Raw genomic sequence first — 13,154 nt, 5'->3', positions numbered from 1 at the left:
TAGTTTCTGGCTTCTCAACAATAGCATTTAAAAAAAATAATCTGTGAGACATGGTATTTCCTAACTGCAGCTGAGTATTGTTTGGTACAAAGATAGCCATTTTTGAAAGATTGCTAACCTCTGCAAATACTTGACTTCTAACTAAGTAGAATCTTAACAGCACCAATAATAGAATATCCTAAGAGTAATAATAATTGGTCCTAATATGTGTTTTGTGTGATACATAAAAAATTAATCTTTTTCATTTTTGGATATTACGTCATCAAAAGCTTTCCCCATAGTAATTTTTAGTGCTATTTTCTCTAATTTAGTTTTTTTTTTTCCTTTACTTTGTTTTTTAGCATAAAGCATTTACTGAAGTTTTTCTGGATGATTCACATACTCCTGCAAACTGTAGAGTTTCAGTTCAAGTCATTGCCCCAGCATTAAATCTCTCTGTTCGCTTCCCAATACCCGACCTACGGTCAGATCAGGAAAGAGGACCATGGTTTAAGAAATCACTTCAGAAGGAGATTCTTCATCTTGAATTTACAGATATGGAATTTAAAACTGAGTTTATAGGAGGGTCAGCTCCAGAACAAGTTAAATTAGAACTTACCTTTAAAGACCTAACTGGTAAGAATGTTAACATTATATTCAAATACTGTTCTTTATTTTCCCAGATATTACATAGTTGAGACAAAGGTCCTCAATATAAGATTAATATGGATTAACACAGGGAGTGTCATTCCACCTGAATTTTGGAGCAGATATCTCTGCTGCAGTTTAGTGTTCTGTATTAAATATCAGCATAAGTCAAGATAATACTACTAGGAGGAGAGGCTAATGTATGTAGGTGTAGGGTTTGCATTCTTGTTTTTGAGATCTGAGCTAGTATTTCTGTTATTTTCTGTTACATTGTTATACCCTAAATTGAAACAAACTGGTACCTCTGGCATCTCTATCATTGCTGTTAGGGTAAGTTTTGTAGATCTGTAGGGGGATACTACAACTATGCAAATTAGGAATCTCAAGTCTAGTCTAGAAATGAAGTGAATGATGTCCTAATTAACTGTCATTGAAAAAAACTTTAATACTTTTGTGCCTCTAATATCTTTCAAAGTAATAAATCTACGAGACTGGTTTATGTTTGCAACCTTCTCTGCTCATTTGTCACTCCGTGTACTTTTCATGGCTGGGACATAATGTAGTGTTGCTATAAATGTAAATGCAGGTATCTACGCATCAGAAGCATCTGGTTTTCTGACTGCTGCTAGCTAGAAGATAATGTGAAATAATTTTTGTTTATAAAAATTGATATTTAATTTTTAGAGGAAAAGATGACAAAATTTGCATAAGTACTTTAGTAATAGCATTGACAAGTTAGCCTGTTGGACTCCAACCTGAGGAGTGGGCAACCTGAAGTTAACAGTTACCATTCCTGTGTTAATTTTTTAAAAATCTCTTCCTATTCAGGTTCATTTGAAGAAGATAATGCAGAAGCACCAATAAAATTTTTTCAAGTGTCTGGTGGCATAGATGGAGATATAACATCATCATCAGACAATTTTGACTGGCCTCGGTAAAATAATGTTTTATTTTTTTAATGCCGGTTGTTTGGATTTTTATGAAGCACTCTTATTTTTCTAACTTTAATGCAGACTGCTGGTGTGGTAAATGCTTCAAAATAATTTGCAAAGAAAGAACATGTAGCTATTGAAAAGAATCTGAGAATTTATAAAAAAACCCTACAAAACTTCTCCATTTATAATAATGCAAGATGGTTTTAATGTATAATGGCTTCTGCGTAGACTTGAGTGAATTTCAGTGAAAGTTAGGTGAATGATTAGAGACTTGAAACTTTCTCCCCTTTTTTTTTTTTGTCACTTTATCTTTTCTCCTACTTTTACATTCAAGACTGAATACCAAACAAAAAAAGGATCTCAGTCAAATTTTGCCCCAAAATATTAATATAAGCTGGTATAAAGCCATAACACTAATAAGGATAATTATATTGTGACTGAATTATTGCAGCTTATATCACATGTAAGGCAATACAGTACTTCAGAGTTACTGAACAGAAGGACCTAACAGCTGTAGCATGTAATAAGATGTTTGAAGAGGCAATTTTAGATTTGCCACAGAATTTGCCACGTATGTGTTTTGCCGCAAGATTTAGTGGCTTTCTGACAGCATGTTTGTATGGACATTTTTTCAGCGTGGTTTTCTTTTATAATGGTACAAATAAATTTTTCTGTAACAGTGTGTACATGTAATACACTGTGTCATGTAGCAGAGTGTTTTTCTAATAGCTGTTGATGGTCTAATGATATGAGCATTCTTTTGGGAGAGTGCTAGGTTTTTCTTAGGTCACCTAATGGTCACTTGGTGGAGTTGAAAAAAGCAGACAACATTTTCACCTGATGGTTCTATTTCCATGTCCCTTTGTGCCTATAAGTTTGGTGGGTTTTTTAGTGGTATCCCTTTGTCTAACAAAATGCGTTATTGTCTAATAAAAAAATCCCTGGTCTTTGAGCTATGTAGTCTGTGTATTTAATGGCTAGCTAGTAGAGCTAGGGGATATGTGACTGTGCATCAATATAAAAATTCTAAGCATCTCTAATGGCTTATTCTGCATAACTTCTCCAATGTCAGGATTGTATTGAAAATAAACCCTCTGGCTGTGCACTCTATTCTGGAAAGGATAGCAGCTGAGGAGGAAGAAGGTGATAATAACTTTCAAGAGGAAGAAGAAGGAGGGTCTCATTCTTTGAAGGATGTCTGTGATATTAGAAGACCAGAGCCTTCTCCTTTTTCTTCTCGTAGGGTCATGTTTGAAAATGAAGAGGTATTATAAAATTTTGTTACTGTTTTGTGCTTATGGTGAACAAAATTAATGTATTCTCACTACTTTATATGCGTCTTCTGGCTTCCCATTTTGGTTTTTTTTTACTTGAGAGGTTTTTTTTTCTTTTTTCTTTCAGATGGTGATGCCAGGAGATGTAGTTGAAATGACTGAGTTTCAGGATAAAACAATTAGCAATTCTCATTATGTACTGGAACTCATGTTACCAAACATTCACTTAACATTACCAAACAAAAGCTTTTATGAAAAACTTTACAATAGGCAAGTACGATAATTGTTTTGCTTGGTTATCGTGACCTGTACTTTTAGTTCTGTATTCATTGTTGATAAAGGCAATTGAATGAGCAGCTAGAGCAGCAATTCACTTGTATAGTTTTCGAAGAACATAAAGCGCTATATATTCTTCCAAGTTAACATCAGAGACGCCACTATTATATATATCTGATCGGTGCCATAGCAGCCAGCTGCTAAAAGTGTTTAGCAGATTTTGTGAACAAAGGGTAAAGTTAAATAGTCTTTTGCTTCCAGTGAATACTTCGTTCAGATCTCTGTTTGCAATGTTTCATTCTGCTCTAATTTTTCTGAATTCTCCTGCATAAATAGGTCATTGTACTTCAAAAACGGTTGCATTCAATTTTATTCTTTCCTTTTTATTCAGTGATTCTCCATCTAAAAATTAAGAGTCCACAAGGCAGGCAGGGGAAGAAACCCTAACAGCCCAGTTTTGTAAGCCTTACGAAGGCTTACAAAAATATAGAGACAGTGAACCCAGCTTACAGATAGTTATTCAGCATTTATTTCTATTAGTCTTCTGTCTGAAAAATAAAGAAATACAACTAGATTAAATCAACTAAAAAATAGGTATTATGCTACATATTAGCTACATAAAGCGAGATGCTGATCTGTTTTAGCCTCTGATAGGCATTACTTTACTTCCAAAGCGGCAAAGCTGAACCTTTCATTGAATATTCTGTTGGTGTACTTCTGTACTGAATGTCACATACATGTTTACCCCGAAAGACACAGACTCACTTGAAATCAAAAGAACTAATGTTTCCTGCAACTTTGCTTGAAAATTGATGTGATCAAAATAGGGTTTTGTCATCCCCACCTCCAACCTGCTGAGCTAATATACACCTGTTAATAGAGGCTTTTGCATCACTGTCAAATGTTAGACTTCAATATGTGCGTACCATAATTACAGAAAAAAGTTACTTTCATTATTTATTGCTTTTACTTATGAAACATTATTCTTTCTTGTGCTCTTGAACTTTTTTCTCTTCCTTGTTTATGAAATCTGAAATCTGGTACATGAAGTCTGCAAAGGAAGTATTGCTTGACTGACCTTATATTAAGTGGGAATATAGTCATATATTTTGTATAATGATAATGTATTTCTTCCTAGGATCAGCAATGATTTATTGTTGTGGGAACCCACAGCTCCATCTCCTGTGGAAACATTTGAAAACCTTTCTTACGGTGTTGGACTATCTGTGGCCAGCCAGCTCATCAACACTTTCAGTAAAGACAGCTTTAGTCAATTTAAATCTGCAGTTCATTATGGTAATACACTTAATAAATCATCTAGAACTATAGTGATTCAAAAGCATGATTGGTTGAAGTGGTTAAGCTGATAGTGGAAAAAATTTGCAAACTTTATAAGAAAGAATTTACTTAAACCAAGAAGAAAAAACATAGATTACTGTTTGCTTAAGTAAAATAAGTGTGAAATTGAATTGCATTACTGATGGAAAAACAATGAGTTATTGGCATATGTGTACTAGCTAGAGAGTTAGTTGGTTTTCATTTTATCTATTAGATGATGAGAGTGGATCTGAGGAAGAAACACTACAGTATTATTCCACTGTTGATCCAAACTATCGTTCACGCAGAAGGAAAAAGCTTGACTCTCAGAATAAGAACTCACAAAGCTTTCTGTCTGTTCTGCTAAATGTGACACATGGATTAGTGTCAATATTCACAGACGTAAAGGTGAGACATCGGGGCTGGAAAACGTTGTTCTATTGTTTTCACCATGGGATCCCCTTCATGCTGTATGTGCTGTTTGTGGAAGGAACAAGTGTTTATATCAGTAATTCTGTAATCTTCATGCTATATTGTACTATAACTAGGCAATAATGCAACACTATTTTAGCAATTCTGTTTACTTTGCTTTACATGAGAATAACTAAATGCAAGCAGGAAAATCATTGTTAGCAAGTGTTATGTTAGTTTAGACTGTCTAACTGCAGCAAACTCAGCAAGCAATCATTTTATCGTTTCTATTCTTCCTTCAGCAGGATGATGGAAATACACTGGAAGGAAAATACGGCGAATTCTGGTTTGAGTTCAACAGTGGTTCACTTTTCAGTGTGACTAAATATGAAGGCTTTGAGGATAGACACTATGTTTGTCTCCATTCTAGCAGCCTCAATTTATATCATCAAGGTAGGGGTGGGATTGAGGTGGCTTTGGGACTAAATTTAAAATGAGATAAGCTTGAAGTTTTTTAGGAGAAATGCTGTCTTTTTTTTTTGTCTTTTTTTTTTCTTTCTCTGCTAGCGTATCATTTGGCACAATAGGCTTAGTTCATGGCTAATACTCCTAAATGCTACAGTAATACAACTTCATGGTAACTGTATTTACTTAGTTACAGTTTAGCTCAAACTTACCGTGGCAACTGCTGGTCTTCAAAGATACTGTGGTCCTCTGGCAAATTAGCTGTACATTCTGTTCTTTATTGTGAAAGTACACACTTCCTACATGTTATTGGTTATTTAATTTAAAAAGATACAGGTTACCAGTGGCTGCTGTGTCTTTCCTGGGTAGCTAATTGTAGTCAGCAGGTGAAGAATTTTAAGTTGACTATGTGGTTTGTATGGCTGGTAACCCCTGTGTAGTTAAACCTTTTAAGGTTTTCCCCTCAAATGTCTCTGAATCAGTGGTAGTCAAGTTAATGGATTTTCAGTGCAAGGCTTAATTGTTGTGTGTTTAGAGGTTAATCTGGCACCATCTCATAAAATGAAAAGGAGAGACCTATTCCTATCTCTCCATGTAACCCACAGGAGATTTCTGTCCTTTATTTCAACTTTGCCATTTTGTTGGGCAAATAAAAAAACAAACCTTATAGTCGCATTGAAGATTTTAGCTAGAACCGTGGTTTTAAATGTTGGATCACCTGTAACCTCCCCTTCACAATTTTTGGTTGTCAGTGTGCGTGACTAACTTTAGTAATTAAAATAATTTTAAAGGCATTAAACATAAAAAGGATTTTCCTTAAGTCTTATCAGTAACAGCTTTGAAGCACGAGGTAACTCATTCTAAAATCTCTTTGCAGGTATGGTAGATGGGGTCGTCCCTTCCTCTGAAGTACGACTGCCCAGCACAATACGTCCCCATTGGTTAGAACCTACTATTTGTTTTTCTGAAGAAGATGGTCTTAGTAGGACTACTTCAGATGGTGTAGGAGTGGATTGTCCAAGTATGCTGACCGTTGCAGTCAAAATCCAATCAGATAAAATAGAGAGCAATACAAAGGTTTGTGTTTTCAAATTTGTGCTTTTATAAATTATTTGAGTTATCTCAGTTTATATGGAAGCATCTAGATGTGGGGTTACAAGGGTTATAGATGAAGAAACCATATAATTCTGAGCCATTCATCCTCAAACTATAATTTTCTGTTAAAATCTTTTGGGTGGATTGTAAAATTTAAGTATCAGCGTAATTTACTAATTCTTCCAATGCTTCACTTTGCTGATCACACTATATTTCTTTACTGAATGCATTTCTTGGCCAGTTGACCTTTTTCTTGTTTTTCTTTGCTTGAGTTTTAATCTGGTGCCAAACCAGGCAAGAGTAAATATAAAGAGTTAAAAGCTTTCTGCTCAGCTTACTAGCAGTGTCATCTAATAGGCAGCCTTTGCTTACCTATTTGGAATGGCACTGGTAAATGAGTGATATGTTTGGCTTTGACAGTAGCATTCATTCGCATGGCTACAAGATGAACTCTTAGCTTACATAGTGGTGACAAACAGTTTGGTAGAGTTATCTAGAGAAGAAGGAATGTGCAGACCAGCACAAAGTCATGGGGGCTCAACTGACTCAGATTTGAACAGCGTAAGACAGAACTACATTGGGTTGGTACTCCTGGTAATTCCTGGTGAATCCCAGAATGAATGAACAGGTAGCCTGCCTTCCTACCGCCACCACAAAATTGTCATTTCTAAACTATCCTGTTGCAAAAAGTATGAGATACTATTAGCCAGGGTTTCTGTAGGAAAGCCTTGTAGGAAGCAAGGTTTTTTGAATGTTTAATCCTGTCCGAGTCCTTTCTTCATTTTCAGACACTTGGAGATTCTGGGAGCAAAAGGATGACTGTGTTTCATAATCTAGATGTCAAATAGTTACGTGTATTTCATGTAAACTAACTCATGCAACTTTCTTGTGCAGGAATTTCTAGTTGCTGTTGGACTAAGAGGAGCCACCCTTCAGCACAGAGTACTGCCTTCAGGTTTAAGCTGGCATGAACAGGTCAGGTTGCTACAGTTTTCTCAACTACATCCTCAATTTCAGTCTCACTGCTTTAAGTATCAAACTAAACCTTGATGGAAAATCTTTGTGTTAGGCTGTGTCTTATTATCTTACTCTGCTCTTGAAAGTGTTATTTTTTACTTTTTTTCTTGTCTCTCTTTGAGACCATTGACAGACTGTAGTCTTGCTCTTAAATTCTTACTTGTGTATTCATTTGCTACAGTTCCTCCTCATCATCCAAAATCTTTGCCCACAACATGTCATGGAGTTTCTGGGTTTTTTTGTTTTTGTTTTTTTTCCCCTTTTTAAAAAGTTCAGATGGAAAATCTCAGTAGTCCAATGCTATCCAAGTACTTAAATAATCCTTGACATAAAAAAACCATCCTCAAAACAAACAAACATGCTACTTGCAGCACTGAAAGTGTTTCTGTATTTTCCACTTCTGCTCACTTCATTCCTCAAGTCCCATTTATCCCTTGTCTGTTTCCTGTTCTACATTGTTTGAATAGCAGTAATGGAGAATAAGACTTCGCGGAAGTAGTAAGCAGCAGTTTACGTAAACGCTTGTAATGCAAACTTCTGAATTAGAAAGGTTGTACTGATAAGTGTGGATGTAGAGGTATAGCATAGCAGACAGGGCTAGAGACCCTTGATCCAGAAGCTGTGTGTAAACATGCATGAGCTCTAGGACATGCCATTAGCACAGTAGCAGTATAGTTGCATGTATTTACAGCATACTGGATTACAGATAGTAAACCTTGACATTCAAGCTTATCCTGTTTATCCTCCAGTATGTATGGTATGCTTATTTTTATTGTATAACTGCATGGAGCTGAACTTAGTGCTTTGGACTCTGCTGTGTCATTACTTTCTTCTCAGCATGGTATTCCTATGTGTTCATGTAGCCTGCTTTACACCATGTTGCTTTTGCTCTGTGAATTTTTGCTCAATTAACATTGCCTGTAATGCACTTGGGAATCTTTTTTGTAGGGGGAGGGGAAAAATAAAAATTGGCCAAAGAGATAGGTAGAGGAAACGATTAAACGGCTAGCAGTGTTGGTATGCCCCAGGCTTGGAATAATTTAAGAAGAACTTCTATAGTGTAATGGATTTGAGAGAGGACTGTGACAGGTCTTAAAGAGGAGGGTAGGAGTTTAGTTTATGCAGTAATACATGAAAAAGCAGTATATACAGTGCATATGCACATATTTCTGATTCTGAGCATATTCTACCGCCCCCCCCCCCAAAGAAAAAGAAAGATAACTTGAAGATAACTTTAACGATGCACAGTATTACAAGAAAAGTTGACTTTTCAGATAAAGAGAACAAAGAAAATACACTATAATAACAACTGCAAAGAAAGATGGATATTTGGGAAATGCTTTAAAAATGGATTGTGAGGCATTGTACAAATAGCCACTTAGGCATCTGTGGGTTGGTCTTTTCCATACCTCTGAGGCTGCAGTTTGGGTGTTGTATTTTTTGCCCTGTTTACATTCTGTGCTTTTCTATATTCAGGTACTAGGTAAGCACCTTTAAATATCTGAGATTGTTCACTCCCTTTTCCTTCCACTAATCAAATATTTTATTGTCATACTTGTTACAGATTTTCTCTTTTCTAATGCATAATTGTTTATTAATTTAACAGATAGTGAAGTATTGTAATAATATGTTTGTGATTTTTAGATTTTATATTTTTTGAATATTTCTGATGAGCCTGTTCTGGGATATAATCCTCCAGCTACAATTACAACTTTTCACGTACATCTGTGGAGTTGTGCTCTTGATTACAGGTAAATAAAATGCAAGCGTATGTCACTTGGTGGCATTGCAGCTATATATTTATTCTTTAGGAATGTTCGAGTTTGCATATTGTAAAGAATATTTATTTAGGCTTGTTTGGAAAAAGTACTTAATAGAAATCCCTTAAACTGTAAGCAACTTAAAGTAGGATAAGCACTTGCCTAGGCCAGGGAAAATCTAGTTAGGTAACCTATGAGACTTTGATTGCACTTCTAAATAGGTACAGAGTATTAATTTTTTTTTTTTCCTATTTGTTGCTAGGCCCTTGTTTTTGCCAGTCAGATCTCTACTTACTGTTGAAACTTTCAGCATTTCCAGCAGTGTTGCAGTAGATAAATCCTCTTCTACTCTCAGGTATAATTTAAGTGACTGTGAAACATGGAAGCTCCTGCAAAACTTGTAATGCATGTCTGCTTTTTTGACCTAGGAAGCATTCGTGTTGTGTGGTCACATTGGTTTGCATCTTTTGAAATATACATTGTTCATGTGTAATCCTTCTGTTCTATTAGGTTAAATACTGTGGGGGGTTTGGGGGGAGTTTTTGTTGTTGTTGTTTTGTTTTTTTTTTTTTTTTGTTGGATTACTTTCTTTAACAAATAGCAATTCTGCAATTTTTAATATGGTTGAAAGATGTCCTGAAATGAACTTGTGTCTATTTTGTTAATTAGTAGCACCGTAAGATTTCTTAAAGATTTGTTATTTGGAGACAGTATATTAATTAAGGAAATATTTAGTGATTACTGAACATCTCTGTAACTTTTTAATAATTTTTCGTGCAATTTTAGTTGAATATTCATTCTGTTATGCCTGTTCTGATGTGAAACATCTGCCAAGTTGCTTGTTTCTATTCATAAAACCTTATAAATGACCTTTGAAACAAATGTGTCTGTTGCTTTATTAGAAAAAAAAAAAGGCAAAAAAGGAAGTAAGTGTTAATTCTGTATGCCAAAAGCATTACTTTTCATTCTAGGAAGGATCAAATATATAAATTGAAATGCAAACAAAATATAATTAACGGTGGTGAAAATATCTTGTAGTGTTTAATTACCAATGGATGTGGAAATTATGAAAGCGAAGAGTTTAGATTTAAGATATGCTAGATATATTTGTGTTTTTAAATACTTTTTTCTATACTAATTTATTTTGTCTGGTGAATTGCACAGTATTTCCCTAGCATGTTTATGTCATCTTTTTTTTTTTTTTTTTATCTTTTAGGATAAGTTTAGATGAAGCTGCTTTGCATCTGTCTGACAAGTGCAACACTGTTACAGTGAACCTCCATAGAGGTAAGCATGTTTTAGATGTGACTAATGAATTGCAGAGCCTAAAGAAACAAAATTACAGGCATATTCAGCATGTATAAAGGTTATTGAAGAAGAGGTCTGAGGAGATAAGGAGCAGCAAGTTGAATATGAATGAATAATGCAGTGTTGATGAAAACCTGAGTGCTCTAGTTTGGATTTGTGGATGCAGAGGTATGTCAGAGAACAGCAACTTGCAAGTCCTTCATTTTCTTGTTACGGTTCCATAATGGGTATTTGAAAAAAGTGTATTTTTAAAAATCTGGAGTTGGCACAGAAAGAAATCTTCATAGAAAAGAGATGTCATTTTATGAGAGATATATTCTAAATAGTTGAACTTGAAAGGTGTTATATGGCACAGAGTTCTACATTCTTAAAAGAATGATACCAACTGGTTTGCTCTCATTCATATAGTAACAACGTTTAAGGATTGAGGAACTTGAATCAATATTTAATAAATTAATTGGAGAAATAATGAAACCCTGTGCCTACAAATGTGTGTATTTAGCTTAGGTAAGAGATCTCTAGTGAAGGGCAGAGTAAAGATATGCCTGTTTTGTTTAAACAAGAAAGAGGGGAAATAAGTTATTCATGGTACTGAAAGATTAGTACAATGTGAAAACGTCCTCTCTCTCACTTCAACTAAAAAACTGCTAGGATGCTTAGTCACCTAACTGCTGTGTGCCTCTACTTCTCTAACTCACACAGATGGGATGAGGATAAATATCCTAAAAGATTACACTGCACACAGATGGTAGCAGTGGGAGTGATATATTGGATTGAAAAGATTTGAGTTCTTGATTTGAGTAGCTGAAACTTGAACTCTGAGAGTAATCCTCATAAAAGAAGGAAATGCAGAGATATAAAAGGTTTTGACAAAAAAGATCCCTTTTTATGCTCATGCTATTTCTACTGGTTTAATAACCAAAAATACATAGTAAGGATGATGTTTGTTATTAAGTCTTAATTTTTTTTTTTAATTACTCATTGTCTTTCAGATTATGTTCGTGTTATGGATATGGGACTGCTGGAACTAACCATTACAGCAGTAAAATCTGATTCTGATGGGGAAAGAGTAAGTATTTAATTACAAATAAAACAAAATGTAAAATCTCTATGACAGATTGTGATTTGAAAATTACTTTATTATACTTAGAATCAAGGGAGGTTTTTCAGTTTACGTGTACTATTTTTTAAGTCCTTTTTGACTAGTTAAGTAAATTAATTTAAAAACAACTGTCTATAGATGCTATTTTTATGGAACCTTAGGTTGATTTGAAGTGTATTCTTATCTTTATATTGTTGCTATCTAGACTAAACCACGTTTTGAGCTGCACTGTTCCAGTGATGTAATCCATATTCGTACCTGCTCCGATTCATGTGCTGCGCTAATGAATCTTATACAATATATTGCAAGTTACGGTGACTTACATCCACCCACTAAGACAGAGATTAAACGTGGAGTTAGCAAGACAAAAATGAAGGTATAAAAAGGCAAAATAATATCAAGTTAACTTTAAGTTTCCTGATAATATGTTTTAATTTTGATATCCCCACTTTATTTCCAAAGAATATGAGATTTCCTCCAAAGAAATTAACAGATTGCATCTAACTTAAAATATATTTGAGAGTAAAATAGTGCCTTTTTTTTCTGCTTTGGTCACTACTTAATATTTTAAAATATTTGTGCTGTTTACCTATTGTACTTCATTCTTATCTAAAGAAGGAAATTCCAGGACATATATGAGCTGTCCAAGTACTCTGATGATCTAAATACCCTGAACCATAATGTTCTAACTTACTTTATGGATCATCTAGCTTGGAGTTTCAGCTGACTTGATTATTTATAAAGTTAAGGTGTTACTTCTTACAGTTTAAGAGCTGTGTATCAAGCCATTCTAGCAAAATCTTATTCAGCACAATATTGCAGTTGTCTTTAAGATGTAACAATGTATAATTCCTCTCTTGCAGGTAGAGACGTTTAGCCAACCATCTTCCCATGGACCAGTCCTCGCTGAATCAGAGCAACAGATTTTACGGGATTTGATGAGTGATGCAATGGAGGAAATTGAGACTCAACAGACTGCTTCCACCATGAAGCCAGAGTCTAATGGTAAGAATCCTCTGGAGGCATAAGTACACAAAAAGGACAACCTTTCTGAAAGGAAAGTGGGATTGAAAGTTTTGTGTATGTAGAGATGCTGCAACAAGAACGGGAGCATACCTTTAATGTCTGAAGTCTTCAAACTATCAAACAGCTGCTTGCTTTTAATAACAGTAATGCAAAAGTAATTTGAGATTCTAGTCAAATACACATTACCGAGGTACTGAAAACAGCAATGAAGGAATCTGACTTCGTGGGACTGTCAAGACCCCAAATTCTCTAGGACTATAAGTTAGTATGGGTGTAAGTTTATATGGCATACGGCAGTGTGAAGGAATCAAAGACCTCCATTCTGTCTATGAAGGCAGTCCAGGAAGATGATACAGTTCTGACTCACAGAAAGAACCTTTAGCTATGAGGAAATCTCTCAATTAGCAGACAGAACAAGATAATTGATTTTGTCCCAGGATTATGGCTTCTGCATTATGGCTAGAGTTAAATCCATGTTTAAATTGGCCATGGATTTTGTACTGCAAATAGAGAATTTCACTATTTCCACAATGTCTGGTCC

The 13,154-nt window shown here is 35.0% G+C and overlaps 1 protein-coding gene across 2 annotated transcripts in view; it reads left to right on the top strand.

The window, feature by feature from the left end:
- ATG2B (autophagy related 2B) overlaps nucleotides 1-13,154 on the top strand; it is a 50,938-nt gene that overhangs the window by 18,883 nt on the left and 18,901 nt on the right. For both annotated transcript variants that reach the window (XM_009280816.1, XM_009280815.1), the window contains exons 15-29: nucleotides 342-615; nucleotides 1,456-1,561; nucleotides 2,635-2,827; nucleotides 2,964-3,106; nucleotides 4,251-4,408; nucleotides 4,665-4,837; nucleotides 5,143-5,293; nucleotides 6,183-6,382; nucleotides 7,295-7,375; nucleotides 9,062-9,168; nucleotides 9,440-9,532; nucleotides 10,394-10,464; nucleotides 11,478-11,554; nucleotides 11,793-11,963; nucleotides 12,451-12,592. In XM_009280816.1, coding sequence (XP_009279091.1) covers nucleotides 342-615; nucleotides 1,456-1,561; nucleotides 2,635-2,827; nucleotides 2,964-3,106; nucleotides 4,251-4,408; nucleotides 4,665-4,837; nucleotides 5,143-5,293; nucleotides 6,183-6,382; nucleotides 7,295-7,375; nucleotides 9,062-9,168; nucleotides 9,440-9,532; nucleotides 10,394-10,464; nucleotides 11,478-11,554; nucleotides 11,793-11,963; nucleotides 12,451-12,592 — 2,140 coding nt within the window. The remainder of the gene's footprint in view (nucleotides 1-341; nucleotides 616-1,455; nucleotides 1,562-2,634; nucleotides 2,828-2,963; nucleotides 3,107-4,250; nucleotides 4,409-4,664; nucleotides 4,838-5,142; nucleotides 5,294-6,182; nucleotides 6,383-7,294; nucleotides 7,376-9,061; nucleotides 9,169-9,439; nucleotides 9,533-10,393; nucleotides 10,465-11,477; nucleotides 11,555-11,792; nucleotides 11,964-12,450; nucleotides 12,593-13,154) is intronic.

Source organism: Aptenodytes forsteri, unplaced genomic scaffold (assembly GCF_000699145.1).
Source record: "Aptenodytes forsteri isolate BGI_AS27 unplaced genomic scaffold, ASM69914v1 Scaffold193, whole genome shotgun sequence".
NCBI classification, from domain to species: domain Eukaryota; kingdom Metazoa; phylum Chordata; class Aves; order Sphenisciformes; family Spheniscidae; genus Aptenodytes; species Aptenodytes forsteri.
This window is presented reverse-complemented; position numbering and strand designations above follow the sequence as displayed.